General features: G+C 39.8%; 1 protein-coding gene across 1 annotated transcript; it reads right to left on the bottom strand.

Moving 5' to 3' along the window:
* Positions 1–5,399: 5,399 nt before the first annotated feature.
* LOC119742639 (sphingosine-1-phosphate phosphatase 2-like) lies at positions 5,400–23,216 on the bottom strand. The gene is made up of 3 exons (XM_038218773.1): positions 21,961–23,216; positions 20,257–20,346; positions 5,400–9,971 (listed from the first exon to the last, which is right to left on the bottom strand). Exons 1-3 carry the CDS (start codon positions 22,573–22,575, stop codon positions 9,432–9,434), a joined length of 1,245 nt encoding a protein of 414 aa, XP_038074701.1. The 5' UTR covers positions 22,576–23,216; the 3' UTR covers positions 5,400–9,431.
* Positions 23,217–23,454: the final 238 nt, after the last annotated feature.

Here is a 23,454-nt window from a genome sequence, read left to right as displayed (position 1 = left end):
AAAAAAAAATAAGTCGAATCCATTCCAAGGCGATGGACTACGGCGTCTTGAGGTATATACTTCAACAGAGTTGTGCCTTAAGGAAGGGGGGAAGAGCAGGGATGTGTTTTTTCCCCAAAAGTTTTACCCCTTTGTCACTTTAAGCGAAAGGAAAGTGTCGATTTCACGGGCGTTGATGCTTGAAGAAGTTTACCTCAAGTTCATCTTCAGCATGACATGACATGCAACGCGATATAATTATTAACATCAAACACCTGCTGACCTGTGAAAGATGTTACAATAAAAACAAAATGATCGGTTCATCGGTCACTTGATCCATGCTTGATCTAGTGCGCGTGCGCAAGCGCAGCTTGTATGCTTGCAGTTTATCCTCCCGAATATTGATTGCGAATTAAGGCCAAAAAAAAAGTCTTCGGTTTCTGGTATGCGCGCGCGTCGCCGTAGCCATGCGCGTCGGCAAAATGAAAAAGTTTTTTTTTCAATGAAAGATGATGTCTCAAAACCACCAAACTCACTGGTTTGACTGGAATCCTGCTACTGCACAATTTTAACGTGTTTTTAGATGGGGTTATGATCGAGAATAAGCTTTATGTGGCCTCTCTGGACTCCCATATATTTGAACTAAGTTTAGTCGGGCACCATTTGCAGTCATCAGCCGACATTTGAAGCAAAAAAGTCAGGTAAAAAAAAAAAAAAAGCCGCGTCGCCGCACCACTTTTTGGACAAGCTCCATACCAGAAACCGTAGACTTATTTTTCTTGGTCTAATGTTCTGTTTATTTTATGACTGTCAATGGCCGCGTTGGTCCTAACGTGCAAATATTATTTGGATAAGTAAATATTGACTGTCCATTCGAAGCATGGAGCTGTAAATAGCCCCATGTTTGAAGTGGCTAAGTTTGAACAACCCGTTGAAGAATTGATTCCATCCATAGTTGTAACCATCTGTACAGTAGTGGACAGATGACGAATTCAAAAAAAATATAGGCCTAACTGTATAGATATGTGGCTGGTAAAAAGGTTGGATAAAACACTGTTTTGGGGGCAATGTAATTTACCCAGCATTGGTATGAAATATACCTCATATTGGGTTGAATTGGGTAAAACAGTCAAACTATTAGGAAGAATTTGCCCAAGAGTGTAGGCAGTTGCGACCGTCGTTGGTCGAATTATCAACCCATTTTGCCCAACTTATGTACAGTGATATACGTTTCATATAAGATCATTTGAATTTATCCCCAAAACCCCGTGAAATTATTCCGTCTGGCCCGCTTTCGCTTATATTGAAGGATTCAAGAAATGTGACTTCCAAACTTGACAGATTGGTACCGGTACCACATTCGATGGAATTCGTTGCTTGAAAACCTACAAGTGTCAGATGTAAATTAACTTAAAGTTAAGTGGATTTCTTTTAAGTTTGTAGTGTGACCAAGATCCTTGCAATATGGCTTACATGACTGTATATAGTAAAACACCACATTTTGGCGACCTCAAAATGATGAATGTACACGGTGAGTCAAATAAAGGAAAACCCAAATGGCAGGACTATATTTAAATGAAGTTCTGCATGTAGCACTTCAAATCTAGGATATGAAAGCCCAATTAACAAGCCTTCTTTTAGTTCACAAATCATTCAGATCACTCATGTACTTTTCAAATTACGGAATTTTGGGCACAACCACCGTTTTAAAGTTCTGTCAGATCACCAACAACGTATTCAGTGTCCTTTCATCAAAACGAAAGCAATTGACATAGAGATGTTCGTGAATTGTTTTCGTTTTGCTGATAGAACACTTTTTTGTGATCCGTGGACAGAACATTAAAACGGTGTTTGTGTTTAAAACTCCATATGAGAAAGTTGAAATATACATAAATATTTTAAATGATTCATTGTACCAAAAGAAATTTATAAATTGGGTTTCTTATCCTACATTTTGAAAGTGCTACATGCAGAACTCCATTACAAAAATGGTCCTGCTATCTGGGATTCCTGTTTGTTTGTTTTTTGACTCACCCTATTCACTGATAAATATTTCCATTTTCCAATACCGCGGAATTTACCGTCTGTAGGCCGAATTTATATTCCCTGATTAACATACCATGTAAAATCCTTATTGACATGCGAATTGGGGCAGATGGGGGCAATAATGAATGAAAGTGATGTCAATCATTAACTTAATTAGCAGTTAATATTGAACACTTAGTACATGGTTGCTCAGGCAACGAGCCGGCTTGATAACTCATGCAAACACTGAAACGAACTTTGTGATCACAACAAGCACGAGTTCGGCGTGCCGTGTGGTACAGGCAATGCGGGTAGGAAGTAAACCATTAACAGTAATAATGAACGGAGGTTCCCCTCAAATAAAGTGTAGAATCTTAAATAAAATTACATTTATTTTATAGTTAGTATCAATTCAATATAATAAGGATCACTTCAACAAAGAATTTACGTAATTCCATGATAGAATCATCCGAAAACAGTAGGGATACATGCAGTTTATAACAAACAAAACCTTAAAAGCAACAAAGAGAAAAGCTGGCTTTTTAAGAGACGAAAGGTACAGAGTCCATTTTAGGAATCATGAACATTATATTTATTACATTTAATTAGGGTACAATAAAAAAAAAAACACCAGCAATTTGACACCTAATTTAATGCGTTAAACGAACAAAAAGATATGGTCACAACATGTTGCACGTTTAGAAGTCTTTATATGAAACATGAATGGATCATCAATCAGATAGGATATGAGCCTTGGTTGCTGACAAAGAATGGGAACGCTGAAGTTATTAAATGTTAAAAAATAGGTTGGGCATACACAACATAAAGCATGCATGAATGTTATCGTTCATGAATTAAAAAGTATCATGGTAAATATACCCTTGCCCTAATTAAATTACGTAGCATTCATTTGAAACTACCCAACCAGTTTCTAATTTAGTCCTTGTTGCCGTGTGAAAAACGTACAAATCCCTCGCCAAGACTATGGCGCCACATTTTTGTATAGTGCTCATTTAATATTCCAACGGGAAAATTTATAACTGGAGCATGACGAGCACAATGAAAGCGAGTGGATATGTATGGCGCGCGCATTTAGATACATGTATCTCTATTCAATCTTACTTCTATGATAGAGATCTCTATTAATATCTACTACTAGAGATATATAGTATAGTGATATTTCCGGTCTCGCACGTTGTGTCAACAGATAGGCCATCGTGTGCAAGGGCGGAACCGGGGGGGGGGGGCGGGAGAGGTGGAGGTGGCAAAAAAAGAAGAACCCAATTTTTTTTTTATTGACGTCGCAATAACGGCAGGCACTGCGTACACTACCTTTTCCTCGAAACATTTTGGTTAAAGTGGTCAATTGGTCAGAAATTGCCTCAGATGGCACCACAGAGCATCTAGAACCCAAAATATTGCCGGGCCCTTAAGCGGGCCGCGTAATTTTTATTCCTAGGAGGGTTAGGGGCAACGGTCCTGAATAATTCATGTTTATCCATGAGAACGGACAAAGACATCAACAGCATTGTTGTTAGTTACTCAACTAGTTACAATACATTAAAGCATTTTAAAGAACGGTTGTCGTCGAGCTACCACACAGTAGCCTAGTGGATAGCAAGATGAACTATGGATACAAAGATCCATGGTTCGAATCCACGTCGTCGCTGCTCATTTTCATCAGCTATTTTTCTTCTCCAAATTTTTCACTGAGATAATTTTAAATTAAGGGGAAAATAGAACGAGAACCTAAGTCTTGCAATGATTCAAAGGAAAAACTGAATTATTCATGACATTGCCCCTAACCCTCCTAGGAAAAAAAATTACGCAAGCGGGCCCCGAACCCCTCGCCGTAATTTTTTTAGACCCACTTTTGGGGGGACAATTTTTTTACCCCCCCCCCTCCCCAATGGATTCTGGATCCGCCCTTGATCGTATGACGTAACGCACCTACTTTTTAGCGAGCCTTAAAGGGGCCGCCATATAACGCATCTCCACGCGTTGCCATGGCTAGGCTGCCGTGAAACACAAGACGCGAATTTCAAATCCCCAAGATTTCTATTTGTTTGCATCGCACCAAATGTCGAGTTGGACGACCACTGACCTCTCTATATCCAAAAGAGATATCTCTATTTCTAATAGACATATTAGAAATAAATCTCTATTCGAAAATGTATCTCTGAGTTATTTGAAATAGAGATATTATGCAGCATGTATTTGAAATAGAGATATTATGCAGCATGTATTTGAAAAAGAGATATCTCTTCTTCGGGATTAAATGTTAAATTTGCTCGCCGTAGATATTTGCATGCCTTTTATGCGCATTCAAGTAGCTAGTCTGCCAAGCTGCATGTGCAAAGTTCAATCATTCAGTGCAATCGTTTGTACAGGGGTGAACAAACTCGTGTTCAAACGCTTTTTACATGTACTTGTATATTCGTGCCCATTGTACTTTAGCCTAGCTGATCCATAATTCCCCAGCAATCGCACATTTTACTGCTTTTCACACACGTAAAGGTAATCGACACCATTTCCATTTGCAAAAAGAAATGTTATTACTGATTCAAGGATCAATAAAACAATAAATCTGAAGTGGGTTATTAAAAACTATTCTGTCGAAATGTCCGCTCATACAAGAAAATATCGCTTTCAGCAAAATATCGGAAAACGCATCTTCATTAAATTTTTTCGACGCAAAGCAAATATAGGTTTGATCGTAACCATCACGAGAAAATGATGTCAATTCCTCGGGCGAAAATGGCGACATACTAGTCCCAATAGACCTTTCTACGCTTGGTTGGCAAACTGCACATTTTGCCAACCACGGGTTGCAAAACTATGGAAGGCCCAACACTGCAAAAATGAAGAAGAGTTATTACAGATAACCAACATATTATTTGGTTGTTAGAAATACAACATTGTCAACAAAGCTACAACATAATTCCTAAACATTTTACTATGTATTGAGGGCGTTATGCGAACCATGACTTCAATTTATGCGCTTGCGGCAGCCCATATAAAATGGCGCCAATGTTTACAAACAAAAGAAAGGTCAATAAACACATTTTTTTTGGGGGGGGGGGGGGTTAAAAAACAATTGTCCTCCAAAACTTAGTCCCAAAAATTACGGCGTGGGGTTCGGGGTTCGGCTGAGGCAATTTCTGCCTCATTTTTTTTAGGGGGAGGGGGGCATAACCCCCGTTGCCGAAAAAAAGTTTTTAAAAAGAAAAGGGCCTCAATTATCAAACAATGGCTTAGCACCGCGTGCCTCGGTTTCAATTCCAATTTGTAATTCGCCGATCAAAAACAACATCATCATGCAACCACATCCCGTGGTGAATTTGATCACTTTCTTCAAAACAAAAGACACGAAAGAAAACAATCAGGACACATTATTTTCACTTTCTCAGAACCGTCCTTTACTGAAATATTCAGCAATCGAGCTCTTAAGGTAAATATCACAGAACACATCACTGCATGTATCACTGCACAACGTTCTATACTATAAATACGTCGATTTATATTATGTATTTTTACGATTTCGCATCTTTTGTTTCCGTTTTCAAATATATATAAATCATATGTACTGATTTAGTAACTTTTCTCTAATGTTTACCTGAGTAATTTACAATACCTACAATAATATACATCTCAACTAATCTGAAACATAATAGAAAATGTGTACATTGACACAATCGTCTGGTTCTTTCTTCACCAATACACTTATTATGACAGAAAACGAATATCATGACCTGTGCATGGGTCACTGAATGCCTTGTAGTTGTACGTGTACTACATGTATAGTATGACATGCACACGGAAACAGTATTCAATTCCTTGCTTTCTGTCCTCGAAATATTGGGTCATATACAAAAACCAGCACTGTGTCAACGAGCTTACTATATAGGCTCAGATCAGACCTGCAATAACGCGCAAAGCCGTTAAATTGAAGCATACAGAAACCCAACTATGTTTTGTTTTCTTTAAAATGTAATAAACCACAGAAAAAAATTTGAACCATGGAGACCAATGTTGACATATATAATCAATCACTCATTAGGCTACGAGTCCACAAAACGTGATTTCAAAATAAAATATGGTAATATCCATGAGCACCAAATATAAAAAAAAATATAAAAAATTGCATTGATTCCCAACGGGGGCCTTCGTGCTGATGGCAACACTCATACACGCACCATTACTAAACGCGATGCAAACACATAGAGTCATACCTGAACTGAATTAGCATATTCATGTTGTAGGCCTATATATTCATAGACTGCTCATGAATGCAGGCATAATCCAGTGCAAACTGGTGTCCTTGGATTAATGCAACAAAACTACTCACAAAGTCATGTAAATGTACCGACAGACTTTCGAAACGAAAATCATAAAACATATGCTCAAGATCAAACACATCAACTGTCATAATTACACTGTCATGGTTCCAAATTACGGTTGGATCGCACTATTAGTGAAAGCGAAAGCTGAGCGAATTTGACAACGCCAACAGAACCGTTTCATTGTGACTTTTGCCGGAAAAGGATATTTATTCTCTTTCGAATTGTGTGAATTTCAATTGGGCAGCACGTGACAATGATCCATATCAGCCAAAACTGCATGCGTCATCGATTGTTTATCGGACCCAGTTTTCTAAATGCAGTCGATTGACTCATGTCTGCACTGCGTTGTATTATATTTGCTACTGTTGATTGCTGATGCTGATACAGTAAGTCTATACTTGGCGCCATCGTGAGAACTAGCAACTCTAAAACATGCCGGTCTTTTCTTTTCATATACATCATACATGACATGGCTTTTGTATGCAAAACATAATTTTATGTAATTAAACCCTGACATGACCATTTTGGTCATTTTGATTTTTCTTAGCATCACAGATAATGCTTAATACAGAAAATAAACAACACTGAACTATAATACATCAAACAACAGCTGCAACACTTCATGTAAAATCACGATTCACTGACAAGTAACAGACCATGTCGCACTTGAGAAAAAAATGGAATGTTTCGGTCACGTGACACCGTTTATCACTTGGGAAAACTGGGCAAACTAGTCTTAAGCTTAGGCTATATAACACAGATCACTTCAAATACTGGTGGGTTAAAAGTATATATTAACTAAAAACACGGGAAAAGGCCGGGTGGCTGGCTGTATTACGTGTAGGCAACCGAAAGGCATGAAAGCACAAAATAATCTAGATTTCTATTCATTTACATGTACACTCTTTGAAATCAAATTAAAACAAATCGAGCAGGATAATTCATGAAAAGGTCCAAACTCTAAGAACAGACTTTACCGTTGGTAAAATAAACAGTAATCTATAATATAATACGAAGAGCTCTGCCATATACGCTTAGTTTTGAAATACCTTCCAATAAACATCACACACGCATTTCAAACAGCAGCAGACCTATGACCCAACCTCTTCTTTTATCAAGACTGGTTGGCCACTTTTGGGTCCACTGTGTCTTCATTAGCGTGATAATGTAACAGATATTGGACAGGTAAGTAAACTTGACCCCGTGTTGTACAGAATATAGAACACGTATAAGGAGAAAAGTGTCACGCTGGATTCAACAAAGTTGAGCCCCTTTCAACTAGCCTTTCAGAGCGTCAAAGCATACTAATGAGATATTTTTATACGTAAAAACCGTAAGCCAAGAATACATTTAAACACAATGTAATATAGAAAATGTCATGGACAGTTTTACGTGCAAGAGGAATAGACAGCGATTGTAAGCTCTTGTATTCTCCAAATGTACAACTTTTCTTTTCATTTACAAATCAATTTCGCGAGGAACGTACTGAACACAATTAAGTTAAGAGAAAACGAAAACAACATAGTCTTTTGACTAGAATTGCTATGAACACATTCCCTTGAGACTAAATGCACACATTTTTTGAGAATTCTAGTATAAGAACCTGAACATAAAAGGTGAATCTAAGACGGCTTTAAGTATCAAGGTAACTTGTAACCTGTCACAAACGTCTTGACAAAATGTTGTGCGATGAATATACCGCTTGTCGCAGGCACTTTGTTTTAGTGTAATCATGGACTGTTAAGTTTTATGAGATCCATGACATTCGGCCTCAATTCAAGGTGAACCTTAACCCTTATCCATGTATATAAAGCACTATTAAAAAATACCCTTTAAGCCGTATGTCTTTTCATTTACAAAGAACTCAAGTCAGAGTCTCATTGTTTATGTAATGACTTAATGTGATTCTATCTTATGTTGGGTGACTTTGCCAAAAATAGAATGTTATTCACTCTGAATGTTGTCAATGATTTGTTACCCGACCTACCACAACCCTCATTCCACTAGTCACTACTATAAAGGTGTACATGTACATATCATGCTTGGTTCCAATCCAGTTCAAGTACAAAGAAAAAGCCAGTATCACATTGGCGGGAAAATGTCTGGTATAGATTTCCTATCGAAAGTGCCGGGGGCATAAAATAAAAATACAAAACAAAAATACAAAGGAAAGTACTTCCCCAAACAGAATCTTTTGTCAGGAACTCTTAGTACTGCTAGTTTGTGACGCAAAGAACTACGCGAATCCATTCGTGAAAAAAAGGCATTCATTCAGTTTCACAAATGTTATACCGAGGCACCAGAATTCCTTATCGATGGTTCAAAGTATATAATGAAGGTACATGTAAAATATAAGTTTTAAAATATTAATTTTGCATTGATTTTCAAAATTTTATATTTTCTTTGTTATACTTTAAATACGTAATCTGCATTTACCAAAGTTTCAAGGAGAATTGAAAGATATCTGTGATGAAAAAAACCACCCAGATTTTTTGAATATGATACACACGTTCGATTCACACAGTTCAAATCACCGAGTTTCATGCTTCAATCGAAAAAAAAAAATGCAATGTAACCCGACTAGAGCCTTTGTATCGGTGATATTCTGGTTATGACTGAAGGACTGCAGAAAACAGTTTTCAGATTATTTGTGCAGATCTGTGGGCCCCCATGTCATAACTTCACACCCGGATTTATTTTCAATTTCAGGTACATTTTCAGAAAACCTGTCCTGTGAGGGTCTTAAGTTACAGTGGTTCCAACAGGGCCAGTAGACATGTCATTTTGTGCAAGCCTGTATATTGACTGAAATGTGTTTCCCCTTCCACCCGTGAATGCTTCTTTTTGTGTCCCTTGCTTTTTGTTTCTGTATCCCTGTCATTCTGCCTCTGAAAAAGGTCCTGCTAGAATCCAACGTTAGGCCCTTTAAAATTGTTGGTTTGTATTTTCAGTTCAATCCAGTCAGTAAGCAGTTTGAAGCAGTTTTATTTCATTTTCATGAATTGAGAAGAATTAATAATTCGTATTAATTTGAATGGTTAATTCGTTTCTCAGTGAAATGTATCTTTCAAAAAACAGACGTTACTATACGCCTAACTTGGCAAACACAACAGGGCAAATGGTGTATGTACTGAAAAGCAGGACTAGAAAGGTGATGTAGCGATATGGCAGCTCCACAAACAACAACTTCTTGGTGTTCTCATTGATTTCAGTATTGAAGACGACAGGAATGGCCTGCAGGAGGAGTGCCCTGGTGGACAGGTACACCGCGAGTGCCAGTACCTGGCAAAAGGCGTACTTCAGGAACATCACCCCGGCCACGCCCAACCCAGGCCAGGCGATGACCCCACCCAGGGGCTCTACAACATCGGGCACCATCCCTGCGCGATGGAGGAGCCAGAAGCCACATAAGGTCCCCGAGACCGAGCCAAGTATGGTGATGGTGTCAGCTCGTGTGGCCGCCACACCGTTGTGGCTGGGGTAGCAGATGCACAGGAACACGGCTGTAGAGATGATGACCAATGGAGCCTGGGGATGGGTCAGCTGGAAGTGGTCAATCACATCCAACCAGGGCCAGATGAGCAGCATCAGAACAGCGGTTAAGGTTACGCCTACAACAAGGTCCTATGAAAAAACAAAAATCAACCACGGCATTACTTCAAGGATTACATTTGGCTTTGTGCAGTGTCTCACTTCAAAAGATGCGAATTCATAGTTTTCTAGACTTATATATTATTCCTCCCTTATATAAGGCACAAAACCCATTCATAAGACTATGGAGCACGAAACTAGAACACTATCAAACCAAGTTATTCTCTGAAAAATAGTTTTCAAGAATGCCAAATCTTCATCAACTCTCAACATATCAACTTAATTTAGACTATACAACATATTCCCTGATATTTTCATAACAGGCTTTAAAACTATATCGTATTATTCTTTGTACAAACATGGACTCAGAAAAAGATTGGTTAAAACTGATGCATTCAGCAAAATACAGTAACTCAAGATTCCTTAGCTGTTACAGCAAAAAGTGCTTTGATGAATTGAATGTCATGCAGATTTGAAGAAAAAAATTGCGAGAGTCTGTATCTATTCATTTTTATTTATTTAACAGACAACAAACAGCAGTTGAAGATGTCAAAAATAGAAACATTTATAGGCCACACAATCGCTTTATCACCATTTCAGTTTCTCCGACTGATTGAACACAAAGTTCAAATGAACAGGCAGCTTGCTGGGTCAAGGTTGTTTGGTCGGAGTTTCAATTTCAGTCGGACTTTTTTTTCCCGGCTCGGAGATATTAAAGTTCAGAAAAGAAAATGGCCAATGTGTGCCAGGCACAAATCCGAGCCTGCATGATCCACACAATCTTTTCTAATTTGCTGTTTTGTGACTTCACTTTGCCGAAGATTCTGTTTTCAAAATAAATAAATAAGGACGAAAGCAAGGAAGCACGTCTGGACTGTCTGCATCAATAGAACAAAAAGCGGTAAAGGGGGGGGGGGGAACAACTTCACCTAATTCCAAGCATTTTGTCTCATCTGCTGTGCAAAAACCAACCAAAACACAACATATAATGATAACGCAGTGTAGGGTTGTCCTGAACATACTGAATATTGGATCATCAACTGAATATTCGAATACCTTTTCGCCGGTTTGAATATTCGTAGAAAAAAAAGGGGAAAAGTACGTGTAACCTGGAAAATGACACACTTAGGGGAACTCGCAAAAAACTAATATTGAAGGGAACTGTCGCGAGGAAATTGAATTAATAGAGACACAGAAACAAATTCTAGATTTCAAACCAAAAAAGGGACCAAAAAGAATCTATTTACAAAACCCTTAAACCAAGAAATTGAGACTTAAACCCTAAAACCTGAAACCAAAGACTTATAAAAAACAAAAAAAAACAAAGAGTTAAAAATAACAAAAACAAAGACTTAAACCGAAAACCAACACAGTGTGTAGAGTGGATCTTTAGAAAATACACTTTAGCAGAAATCTGTAAACAAGAAAATACAAAAAGAGAAAACATATAAGGAAATGATCTGATGAATATGCATGACAGAATAAACAAGTTCTAAGATACAAAGGAAGTGGGAGACACTAATCCCCAAAGTGAAGGATTAGCAGGCAATAAAACAAGTCCAGTGGCACCATATGAAAGGTCATGTGAGTCAGGATAGGAACAAAGAAATTCAATGAAAAGCTAAAGCACATAGTCCAGATTTGAAGAAAATCTCTAACACTAAGAAAATGTACAAGAAGAACACAAATCTAGAATCTAAATGAACTTTCAACCTTTCTTAATAAAACAATGCCAAAAATTTATCCTTAAGTAAAACCAAGGTTGAAAATAAACAGAACTAAGAAACTTTTGTCAAAAGAACTCAAAAAGAAACTTGTTGAAAGACTAAATTTTAAAGTAGGATGTGATAAAACAACCATCATCAAAACAGGGAAACTATACTCATATGCCTTGAGCAAAATAATCAATGTAAAAAAAACAAAGAAACACTAACAAACTTTCAAATGAAAACTGAACTATATTTCTAATAATACTTAAGCATGATAAATGAAAAGTAGACAATATACAAAAGAAAACGCACCAAATGACTCGAGCAGACAGAGCTCAAACAGGACAGGCTCTCCAGTTAGGAGGAACATAAAATACCGGTATAAATACGGTACTATGAAGTTGTCTCTGTTGGTCTGCTGGTTGAACTAAAGTGTGGCTTGACCATGTGGCAGCTTTTATAGGGGGAACATGTGGGCTTAAGTAAACAAACAGGGGGACATACTACCAACAAGGGGGGGGGGATCTTAAGTACAACTAAAATGATTTCTTTTTTTCTAAGGGGAGCTACTCCTATTTAATACACTATAAATACATGAAAAATATACAAGATAAATTTGGCCCTGCCACATACGCACGTACACACATGACTGTGACGTTATTTTTATCGTGAAGTTGCATCGCTTTATTGTCAGACTACTGTTTGAATACACCAGCGAGTCAAATTCGGTCAATTACTAACAAATATATCGATATACACATGATAATCTTGATACTACATCAGGCGTGCGCAAATGTCGATTAGCAGGTCGATCTATTTTATCAGGTGCCATATGAAAATCTGACTCCTGTGAAAATCGGACCCCTTTTCCCCTTTTATTAATAATAATAATAATAATAATAATATCTAATTCTTGTATAGCGCCAAATCCGTCAAAATTGCCGCTCAATGCGCTTCACAGAAAATTAAAATGAACCAGTTAAAATTTAAGAACAAACTAAAACTTATACAAAGAAAAACCTTTACAAAACTAGGTGAACAATTGAAACAAGTTGTCTAAAACAGGCAGGTTAAAACAGACAGACACAGTAAAGCAACAGCGAGACGACCACGATAAAGAGACTTAGAAAAGACTTACACAAACAGTAGGAAACACACACAAAACAGACAGATAACAGAATAACCATAGACAAGACATACATTCTGGTTGATAAAAGACAGCCAAAACTGTCAAGACAGACAATAAGAATGAGACAAACGGATGGACAGGCTGATTAACAGTCCTACAAACACATCAATGCAATACAGCATGACAGCACAAGGTTAAACATTGACGCTCAAGGCGCTTTACATAAATACAGATATACCAGTTAAAAAATTAAAATACAAGAGGTGTACAGTTATCTAAAACAGGCAGATATAAACGGACGGGCACAGAACATCAATCAAGTAAACAGAGAGACGACCATGACAGAGAGAATTAACAGCACGACAGCCATAATGTACAAAAAAATGAACTGAACAGACGAACTAAAAGAGTGGATACATTCAATGATTCATTTCCAGCTAACTTGATCTCATCAATGGTGGAACAACTACGTGGTTGCTAGGCAACTGCGATTGGTGATTATCAAAAATAATTAACAATGAATCAAATTTAAAATTGTGTATATAAATATTGAAAAATTCACAGTTCCCACTTTATTTACCAAAATGAAACTTTGTGCAAACCGAATAATTCTTAATAATAATAAGACTTATTCTGTTTGCACAAAACCTCACTTTGGTAAATGGGAACTGTGAATTTTTCACTAGTTATATACATGTACACAATTTAAATTTAAAATTAGTGTTAACAATTTAAAATTAACTAAAAAATTGACAATTAAAAACGACTGGCTTAATTAAACAGCAAAGACATCAAAGTCAGGATTTTGGAGCTAAAAGCGTTTGCTTAAAGGCAAGACTGGTTTGAAGTGCTTCAGGTAGTTCTTTCACGAGATCATATGCAATGGTCTCGAACCTTTGCAGAAAGCCATGTTTGGTAATCACCTCCCGGGTGATATAGTACGAGAAATGTACCACTAAGGCTCTTCCTACAACGCAGTTGGGATTCTTGACTTTTTGGGAGTAAGTTTCTGTTAACCAACGTTCATCGTCTAAAATTGGTCCACTTTCCAACATGGCCTTAAAATTAATGAGGTTCGAATCCAGGAGCAGGAAGTTGATGCTGAAGCGAACTCTTTCGGGGGTCATCAGGTACCGTCCGTCGAACAGGAATTTCTCCAGTGATTTGTTCTGGTAGTGATAGAAGAATGCGTTCATTGTCAAAACAGCACAATCACCTGATTTAAAGCCGCACGTTGGGCGACCGTTACTGCGGAATTGAAATTTCAGCTTTCTCGGGTTGATAGCCTTGTTGTCATAGATACCCAACTCTTGGTGGATGTAGCTACCCCGCCAGTTAGTACCTCCGATGTTGCCGAAATGAATGAAGCACTCGGAGGTGTTCTGTTGCTCAATCAGCTGCCTGAAGGTGCTGGAGTGGATGTACACGATGTCGTCGTCCATCTTGAAGTACTTTCTCTCTGGGTGCCTCGCCACGTCATTGAAAACCTCGTACAAAAATCCCTCAAATGTGCCCTTGGGAACGGGACTAGCCGAGGTGTCCTTGGCGCGATTGCGAAATCGGAGCTGAAAAACCCTCTTTCCCAGAACTTTGTTGGCGGTTTTAGTCAACTCGGTCAGTTTGGAGAGGGTTTGGTTGTCGTACCTCATCATGTAGTAGTAGACCTTGTCCAGAACTCCGCCATTCTTCCTCAAGCTGCGATAGATGTAAGCAAAATTGATACGGAGGAAGTCCCAGCGTCCGGCGAAAATACAGAGAATGTTTTCAGAGTTTGGTTTTCTGACAGGTTTTCTGACCTGTGTCTTCTGAAGTGGCTCTTCAGCTTGTACTGGCAACGGTTGACGCCTTACTGTCGATGCCGGTAGAGGATTGAAGTTGTAGGCTAATGTAATTAATGTGATCATTAGCAAAGCGGTGCAGGACAACAAGTGCATGTTTTGACCAAGTTTGAATATTGCCGACATTTGTTTTCGGTCAGCCATGTTTGCTGTACAACTTCAGTAGGCTTACACTGTACTGCAGTCCAACCGTTTAGCCTGCTTCTGGTATCATGATATGCTAGCTGATTCGCAGCACTGCACTAATGTACAGCATGATATGACATTATCGGTTAATTATTGACACGTAAAAGGTCACTGTACTCTTCCATTATGATCCGAAAAATAGCATATTATCGTACTTTCGCATGCGCAATACTACCAATGAGCCACGTTTCATGGAGTCGGATATTCACGCTACACCGGCGCGGCAGGCATTTGCAGCTGGTGCATGTAACACTTCATCTGCAAGTATCGAATATTCGGTCAAACGCAGTTTTGAATATACTAACTTATTCGAAATTGGACATCCCTTGCAGAGTCACATGACCTAAATTTAATAGCCAGTTAAAGTGAAACACAGGTCAAAAAACTTGAGCTCTTGCTTGGAATTCAGCTTTTGCTGTGATGATACATGTAGGTCTGCTCACATGTACTCAAGTTACTCTTTCTTTCTCTCGAGGGCAAACCATCTCGGATCGTATTGAACAGCTCATTCTAGGGGAGTAAAGTTGCTGTAAGAAGCACAAAGTCATGATGTTAACGAAACAGTATGTCTAAACACAGAGTCTACATAAGCATGATATGAATCAACTGGCGGGGAAAAAACGGACAGAAAATTAAACCCTCTTGCTGTAAGGTGTGAACATGTTTCACACAATAAAACAAGCGTCTTGTAACTATCACTTTAAAAAGTGATAGGGCTCAGATTTGAATCACTAGACTTTCTGTGACAATAAAAGACACTGGAAAAGTACAAAAACCAAATAGCCCACTCCAAATATATAAAGCGGGTGAAATTAAAGGGACACAACGTCCTAAAAAGCGCCCGTTTGGGCGTTTTAAATGTAAATAATATTATCGGAAAGAGCATTTAAAAGTAGAATATAATCGTCCACACAACCATACTTTGGCCGTTTTTGCGTTATTCTTGCGAGAATGACATTCGGGGGCCACAAATCTTGACTCTCAAAAAGGGTGCAAGTTTTAAATCCTGTCGCATGATTGAATCAGATCCTGCGGACATGTGGGAAACAACGTGTGTACTGTTGGCGTCTGTGTACTTGTACATTAATATGTGTACACATACGGAAGTGTACTGCCAAACCCACTAACACAGCCAACTCTACTTGCTATTGTTGCATCGCAAATGATCCACAACCCCTGTGGCGCTTTCAACCCACAATCCCCATGCATGAAAGACAACAAATGCTCCAAAGGATTCCCTAAAGCATTCATCCGAGACACACAAACCAACAATGATGGCTACCCTCTATACCGAAGGCGCCAACCATCTGATGGCGGATTCCAAACAACCAAAAATATCAAAGGAAAAGACGTTCCCATTGACAACACATGGGTAGTCCCATACTCCCCAGTGAGGCCAGTGAGGCCCGTTCCAGTGAGGCCTGTTGGCGAATTCTACAGTTCTCCATACATGAACATCACCCAGCAGTCGTCCCATTGCAAGTTCACCTACAAAATGGTCAACGTGTCATATTCACTGCTGACAATGCAACTCAGCGAGCAGAAACTCACAGCTTTCTTTAACCTATGTAGCAGCAACCAACCACTTCCGCAGCAACCTGCAACACCAACACAAGGCTTCATCTCCAACATGCTATACTGTGATGTGCCCACTTTAAACTTCAACTACAACGCCAAACAAAACATATGGACACCAAGAAAGCAAGGCAAAGATGTCTTCTTCGACAACTGCAAAACAACACTCAAACAAAGCACAATCATAGGTCGAGTGTACACAATACATCCAAAGCAACAGGAGTGCTACTTCCTCCGACTACTTCTACACCATCGCCGAGGACCGACATCATATCAGCAATTGCTGACTACTGATAACCACACCTGCACTACATTTCGCGAAGCCTGTAGTAAACTACAACTACTAGAAGATGACGCACATTGGAACTTCGCAATGGAAGAAGCTTCTATCTCTGCACATCCCCAAGCACTCAGGACACTCTTTGCAGTTCTGCTAAACAACTGTGAAATCTCCAGTCCCCTCGCCCTATGGGAAAAGCACCGCAATCACATGACAGAAGATATTCGCCAATCCTACAGACTAGCTTCAGCTCAACCACTCTTAGACTACTCGAACAATATGTACAACGATGAACTCAACCTCCTCCAAAAAACTTTGGAACGCATGGGAGGACAACAACTGCAAGCATATGGTCTACCTACTCCAAATCCACTGCCAACACTAGCATCAAAAGAACTACTACGTGAGCAATGTCATGACACAGCACAACTACAACTCCATGTCTCCACTACCGAACCACACCTCACAGCTGATCAACGCATCATTGATAGGCGAATTCAATGCTTATTAAACACTCATGAAGGAGGTCTCATTTTCATTGATGCTCCAGGTGGCACAGGCAAAACCTACCTCATCAACTTCTGCCTGGCACGTATAAGGTCCCAAAACAAGATCGCTCTCGCTGTAGCAAGCAGTGGCACTGCAGCACAACTCCTCTCCAATGGCAGAACAGCTCATTCTACTTTCAAGATACCACTAAACCTAATGACCACTGACAGGCCAATGTGCAATATCAAGCGAGGCTCTGGCTTAGCAACCCTACTTCAACACTGCACAGCCATCTTCTGGGATGAGGCTACAATGGCTCACAAAAATGCTCTCGAAGCACTAGACCGCACCCTTCAAGACATCCGTAACTGCACATCCATATTTGGCGGTATTCTACTCATCCTCTCAGGTGACTTTCGCCAAATACTACCAGTCATTCCTCAAGGGACCCGTGCAAACGAAATACACGCTTCCATCAAATCATCCCATCTATGGCAACATGTACATAAGCACTCCCTTACCACAAACATGAGGGTTCATCTGAAGAGCGCAAGCAACACCAAAGAATTTGCTGACCTTCTACTCACAATCGGCAATGGGACACTACCATCCACAGATGGTGCAACTGTACAAATCCCGAAATCACTTGGCTTAAACCTGTCATCACCAGCCGACCTCCTGAACCATGTATACCCCGACGTACACCTGCATGCCCACAACATCGATTGGCTCATCGAGCGTGCAATTCTGGCTCCACACAACGATACAGTCCGAGAAATCAACTGGCAACTACTTCAAAAATACCCTGGCAAAGAAACCGTCTTCACATCCATAGACACAGTCCCACAAGATGACCAAGCCGTGCAGTACCCATCAGAATTGCTTAATTCCCTGCACACCTCTGGAATGCCACCTAATCTACTTACGTTGAAGGTTGGAATACCAATAATATGCCTTCGCAACCTCACACCAACAATGGCAAACGGTACCAGAATGATCGTCACAAACATCACCCCCAACTGCCTCCAAGTGACCATTGCAACAGGACCAGCAAAGGGCCAAACATCTTTCATTCCACGCATCCCTTTAATTCCCAGCGACTCCGTCTTGCCATTCTCCTTCAGAAGAGTCCAATTCCCTGTACAACTCTGCTTTGCCATGACCATCAACAAAGCCCAAGGCCAAACACGTGAAGTAGCCGGCCTGGACCTCAGACGTCCCTGCTTCACCCACGGTCAGTTCTACGTAGCCTGCTCAAGAGTCAGAGCTGCCAAACACCTGTATTTATTCGCACCCAACAACACCACCTCCAACGTTGTATACAAAGAAATCCTCAACTAAATCAACTCCTCTACAGGTACAGTTGTCGATCCTTCCTTTCACACAAACCCAACTTTCTACCCTACAGCCATCCATTTCCCTCCTTTGGCTGGCCCTCCACCGCACACTCTATTCGACATCCCCCTACTCAACATCCAACCGCACCCGATCATGATCGGGTACTACAGCTTGTTATACCATACATTGAATCGTCTGACAGAAGCTGGCATGGCAACGGCTTGAAGTACGTATGCGTATGCCACAAAATTTCCATCACGTCAGAAGTAAACAACTGGGTATTTTTTCCCGTCTTTTCTCAGGACCGGTGAGACATTTAGCTTCCTTTCAACCAGACCTTTGAAATAGGATAAGTAAACAATCTTAAACATAAAATGTCGGTGATTTCAGAACGATGTGCCCCTATAAAGTGCGACAGCGCACATTCATTTACCATTTAACCCTTATTCATAAATACCTAAGACAGTTTACGCATTCCTATTGGTCGAGAGCCCGTCACGTGGCCGGTCTTAAACGGATGATAAAGACATGGCTAGCTGGTCTTAAACACTTTTCCAGTGTCACAATAAAATGTGGACTCCTAAAAATCCAGTGCCTCTTATCGTTTCATTGGTTGAACTTTCACAATCCTCACGTAGGCATGCGCAACACTACCAGGGAGTCAGAATTTTATAGTTCTAAATTCAAAACGCAACGAGCCAGGTGCGTTCTGCGCGACATCGCGCAGAACATGATAAGCGCGCGTCAATCTCCATAAAAGGGTTGTTTACATCTTACTCGCCAGCTGAACATTCCATTATTTTGCAAGAGGGATGTTTCAAAAAGCATAAAGTGAATTTGTTGAACAAAATCGGGATGTTTTGAACGAATAATATGATTTTTTTTACCGAAAAGGGGAAGTTATGAATGGGAATAAATATGTGCTCCGTCGGTATTTATCACTCTGTTTAAGACCACTTAGAGTCTGGGTGCTGATAATTACCCTCGCCTCCGGCTCGGGTAATTATCAGCACCCAGACTCTTAGTGGTCTTAAACAGAGTGATAAAAACCTCTGGAGCACACATTTATTCTCTTATTTAACCTATCAGTCTGAACAAATTCTGTACTGTAAACTTGTGTATTCTAAGTGCATGTGTGAGCCCAAAATTGTCCATGCAATTAGGTCATAATGGTCGACGCAATAATTACAATTTTTGTGATACATGTAAATTTCACCCTTTACAATATGGTCGAATAAAATATGAACATTTGCTTTATAAATGAATAAGGTCCTCTCTCTCTCCAAGAAGTATAGCCGAAAATGTCTTGACTGAGAAGTGCTTCAGCAAAACACTCTCTAAAGATGTCAAAAAGGGATAAGCCACGATAGAATTCCAATTCTCAAAAATCATTATATTTCGAAAAGTCGAAAACCCTAAAGTCATTTTATGCTCGAAATTTGAAGAACTAACAAAACGTTACATTTATGCATTACTTCAGTTTCCAACTCAGTCACATATCACAAAGAGGCAAACGTGCGAAATTTCAACTCAATTTTCTCAAAATCCCATTTTTAATTTTTTTTTTTAGTTAGGCTGTTTTGCAAAATAGCGACAAATGTTTGACATTTGACATTTTGGCTGATATTTTTTTTTCTCTTGCTATGTAAATCTTTCCTGTGTTTTATAAAATTCTCTGCTTGAGAGGTCCATAAATTTGAATCCTGCCATAATAATGATGCTATGTTAGCAAACTCACTTTTTAAAATCTTATGTATATTTTTTTCAAACTCACCAGGATGAAGTGCATTCCCTTGTAGAGCCGACTGAAGCACACCAGCAGAGTCCAAGAACAGGCCAACAGGGTACCGAGAGTATGCGAATACTATAGTTGAGGATTAAAAATTACAAGTATAGATACACAAAACCTTTGGAAAAAATAAAGGTATACATGTAGCCCTAGTCTATGGCCCGCACTGGAGTAGACTCTGCATGCCGGGCCATACGTGCATTGCTTCCCAAAGTTGAGGATTTGAGAATAAAAAAAAACACCAAAAATTTTATTGCAGTCATTCCAACTCATACTCGGAAGGCGGGTTCACTTACCCTTACCTCTCAATATTCCCCCAAAATTAGGACTTCCTCGAGCTTCCTTCTGATGAAATTCGACTCTCATTACAAATTAATTTATTTGTCAACCCACAGTTTCTTGCTCTATTATCAACCGAAGTGGAAGGAGTGACAAGCAGCTAGCCGAGTATAGTTGGTTCTCTGACCAAAATATTTCCCTTTCTTTATCGTACACAAGTGAAGGGCACCGCGCCTGGTATATCATATCCGAAAAAACCCATCACATTCGGGATCAGAACAGCCAGCCAATCACAGTGCCGTGCGCCTCGTTTCAGCATAAATAACCCAGACGTTCGCACTGTGATTGGCTGTTCTGATCCCGCATGCGATTTTTTTTTTGGATATGATACGGCCATAACCACGCGCGGTGCCCTTCACGTGTGTACGTTAAAGAAAGGGAAATATTTTGGTCGGAGAACCAGACTACTTATACTCGGCTAGCTGCCTGTCATGAACTTCCACTTCCTATCCGTTGACAAATTATTTTGAATAAGAGACAAATTTCACCACAAGGAAGCACGGGGAATTTCTTAATGTGGGGGAATATTGAGAGGTAAGAGTAAGACCCGCCTTCCGAGTGTGAGTTGGAATGATTGCAAATACAATTTTTGGGGTTCTTTTTATTTTCAAATCCTCAATTTTGGGAAGCAATCTACGTATGGCACATCATGCAGATCCAGTGTGGGTCATAGACTAAGGCTAGTATACGTGTATACCGAATACAAAAATTGACAGAAAATAAAATAACTTCACTGAGTAAAGAACAGGAATATTTTATTCAAACTTTAGGGAAGCATGCAGCTACATTTTTACATAAATTCCTATATCAACCACAGAAGATGCCTGCAATTGTTCTGCAACTAGTTTATGAAATATTTCAACAGGTACGCTTGTTAATAGGGAAAACTGTAACACATTCGGTTTGCACACATGTGAATGGGTCATCAATTCGTATAATTCAATGTCATTCCATTTGCTCCAGTTTCTCAAGATTAATAGTAAAATAATACATATTGGGTATGTCCATAATAATTCATAATGTTATTAGAAAAGAATTCCATACACGGACATCACTAATTTTTCCCTGCAGTGATAAGAAAGCGATGTCCTAAAAAGTCAAATTTAGCAGGAAAAATATTGAAGCATTTACTCACTCAGAATTTCAGGCCAGTCTCATAATTCATAGGGTTTGTGCACAGGGTGTCAAGTGATGTCCAGGTATGGAATTCACTCCTATAGGGTCCTCCTAGTTACGTGACAACTAATTGACATATCATTATCAAAACTGTTTCACAAACTTTCAGGAACCTAAAGACAAATCAAATTAAAACATTTAAAAAATAAAGTATTTTAGGGCTCTTTTTCTCACCTCATAATGATTCCAAGTAGCTGCCAAATATGTGAAGGGCATCAATGTACCGACCATAGCATGAGTGGAGGGCATACCGTATTCCATGAAGTACCGTCTCTCCAAGCGCACAACTGGCGGCTCACTTGGCCGTGGCCATTTCAACAACTCTTTGCTGGCCTGCCCGATGTACATGCAGATGCCCCAAAGGATGAACATACGACGGGTGGCCCACCACGATAGATTTGCTACTGCCATGGGAAAAATCATGAAATAAAACACGTCGTCACCGAGCATCGCCCCCATGGAAAACAGGTGGAACCACCACTTGTTACGGACAATGTAGCACTTCGGTTTAGCCCCAGCCCTGGCCCCAACCCCGGCTCCGACCACCGTGCCGTTGTGTTCAGCCCCTGCCGACCCCACGGTGCCATTTTCGGTAGGCCCCTGGCTTCCCGCCGCGCATTGGTCGTTACTCGTCCCGTTGGCCACTGAGTGAATTCCGTTCTCCGCCAATGTTGGTGCAGGATATAGTCCAAAGAATCGCTGAAGCCCTGCCACGGTGGACGCATCGTAAAGTGGCAACGAATTGTCCTCCGACGAAGAGCCGAAAATTTTAGGCCATGTCATCTTCATGATTGCTGACTTTGAATGGCTTCTTTCTTATTACTAAATAGGCCTTGATCGAATCATTAGCCGAATCAGACCCCTGATTTCGTGTACGTGTTGCTAGCTGGTGCTTAGCGCTAGCAACTGTACGACTACACGGACGACGTACGTGCCGCGCCGCGTGCCGTTGTTGTCATCAGATCAGGTGTATATTATTACTTACTGCACTGGATGTTTGACCTATTGAGTTCACTGTCCCGCCCATATTCATGCAAGATGAGACTACAAAAGTTCGTTTACCTCACAGTTTGCTTTCCATGCTGTGAACTATTTTTATTGGACGTCAAGTGGCCCATTGTTTTATTTCTTTTGTTCGGAACGACGACCTACTTATATACGGAAGAAGGCGGATTTAGTCCTATCCTAAAATTGGATGTGATAGACAAGTTGCAGAACATCCCTTTTATTAATCCTACTTTGTGGTGCAAACTTACTATCGGGGAAAGAGGACTGTGCGGAAATCCCTGATGAGTAGTGACACTGTTGTCACTTTCCCTCATAATCAGCTTATCACAATCAGTTTAATATGATTACATGTATTATGGATGCTGAAATAATACAGGCGCCTTGATCAGCTTCAATCCGATTCGCCTCAAACAGCCCCGCTCGTGTAGCGATTACTTAATCTATACATGCGTCGTTCCAATTCCCGCGAAAACTTCACAAGCAACACTTGACAACAATATTTGATGAGTTGATGTCATGGGACCGGATACAACACATTGAATAATATTGTCACTTGTACTTATATGAGATAAATGACGTAACCAGCTCCATGCTTTATGATAGCTTAACAATGGACACATCGATTGAGTGGGCCTAGTATTATAGTAAGAAAATATTTGT

The sequence above is a fragment of the Patiria miniata genome, unplaced genomic scaffold (assembly GCF_015706575.1).
Source record: "Patiria miniata isolate m_02_andy unplaced genomic scaffold, ASM1570657v1 HiC_scaffold_6, whole genome shotgun sequence".
Taxonomy (NCBI): Eukaryota; Metazoa; Echinodermata; class Asteroidea; order Valvatida; family Asterinidae; genus Patiria; species Patiria miniata.
The sequence above is the reverse complement of the archived record's forward strand: the minus strand, read 5'-3'. Positions and strand labels throughout refer to the sequence as shown.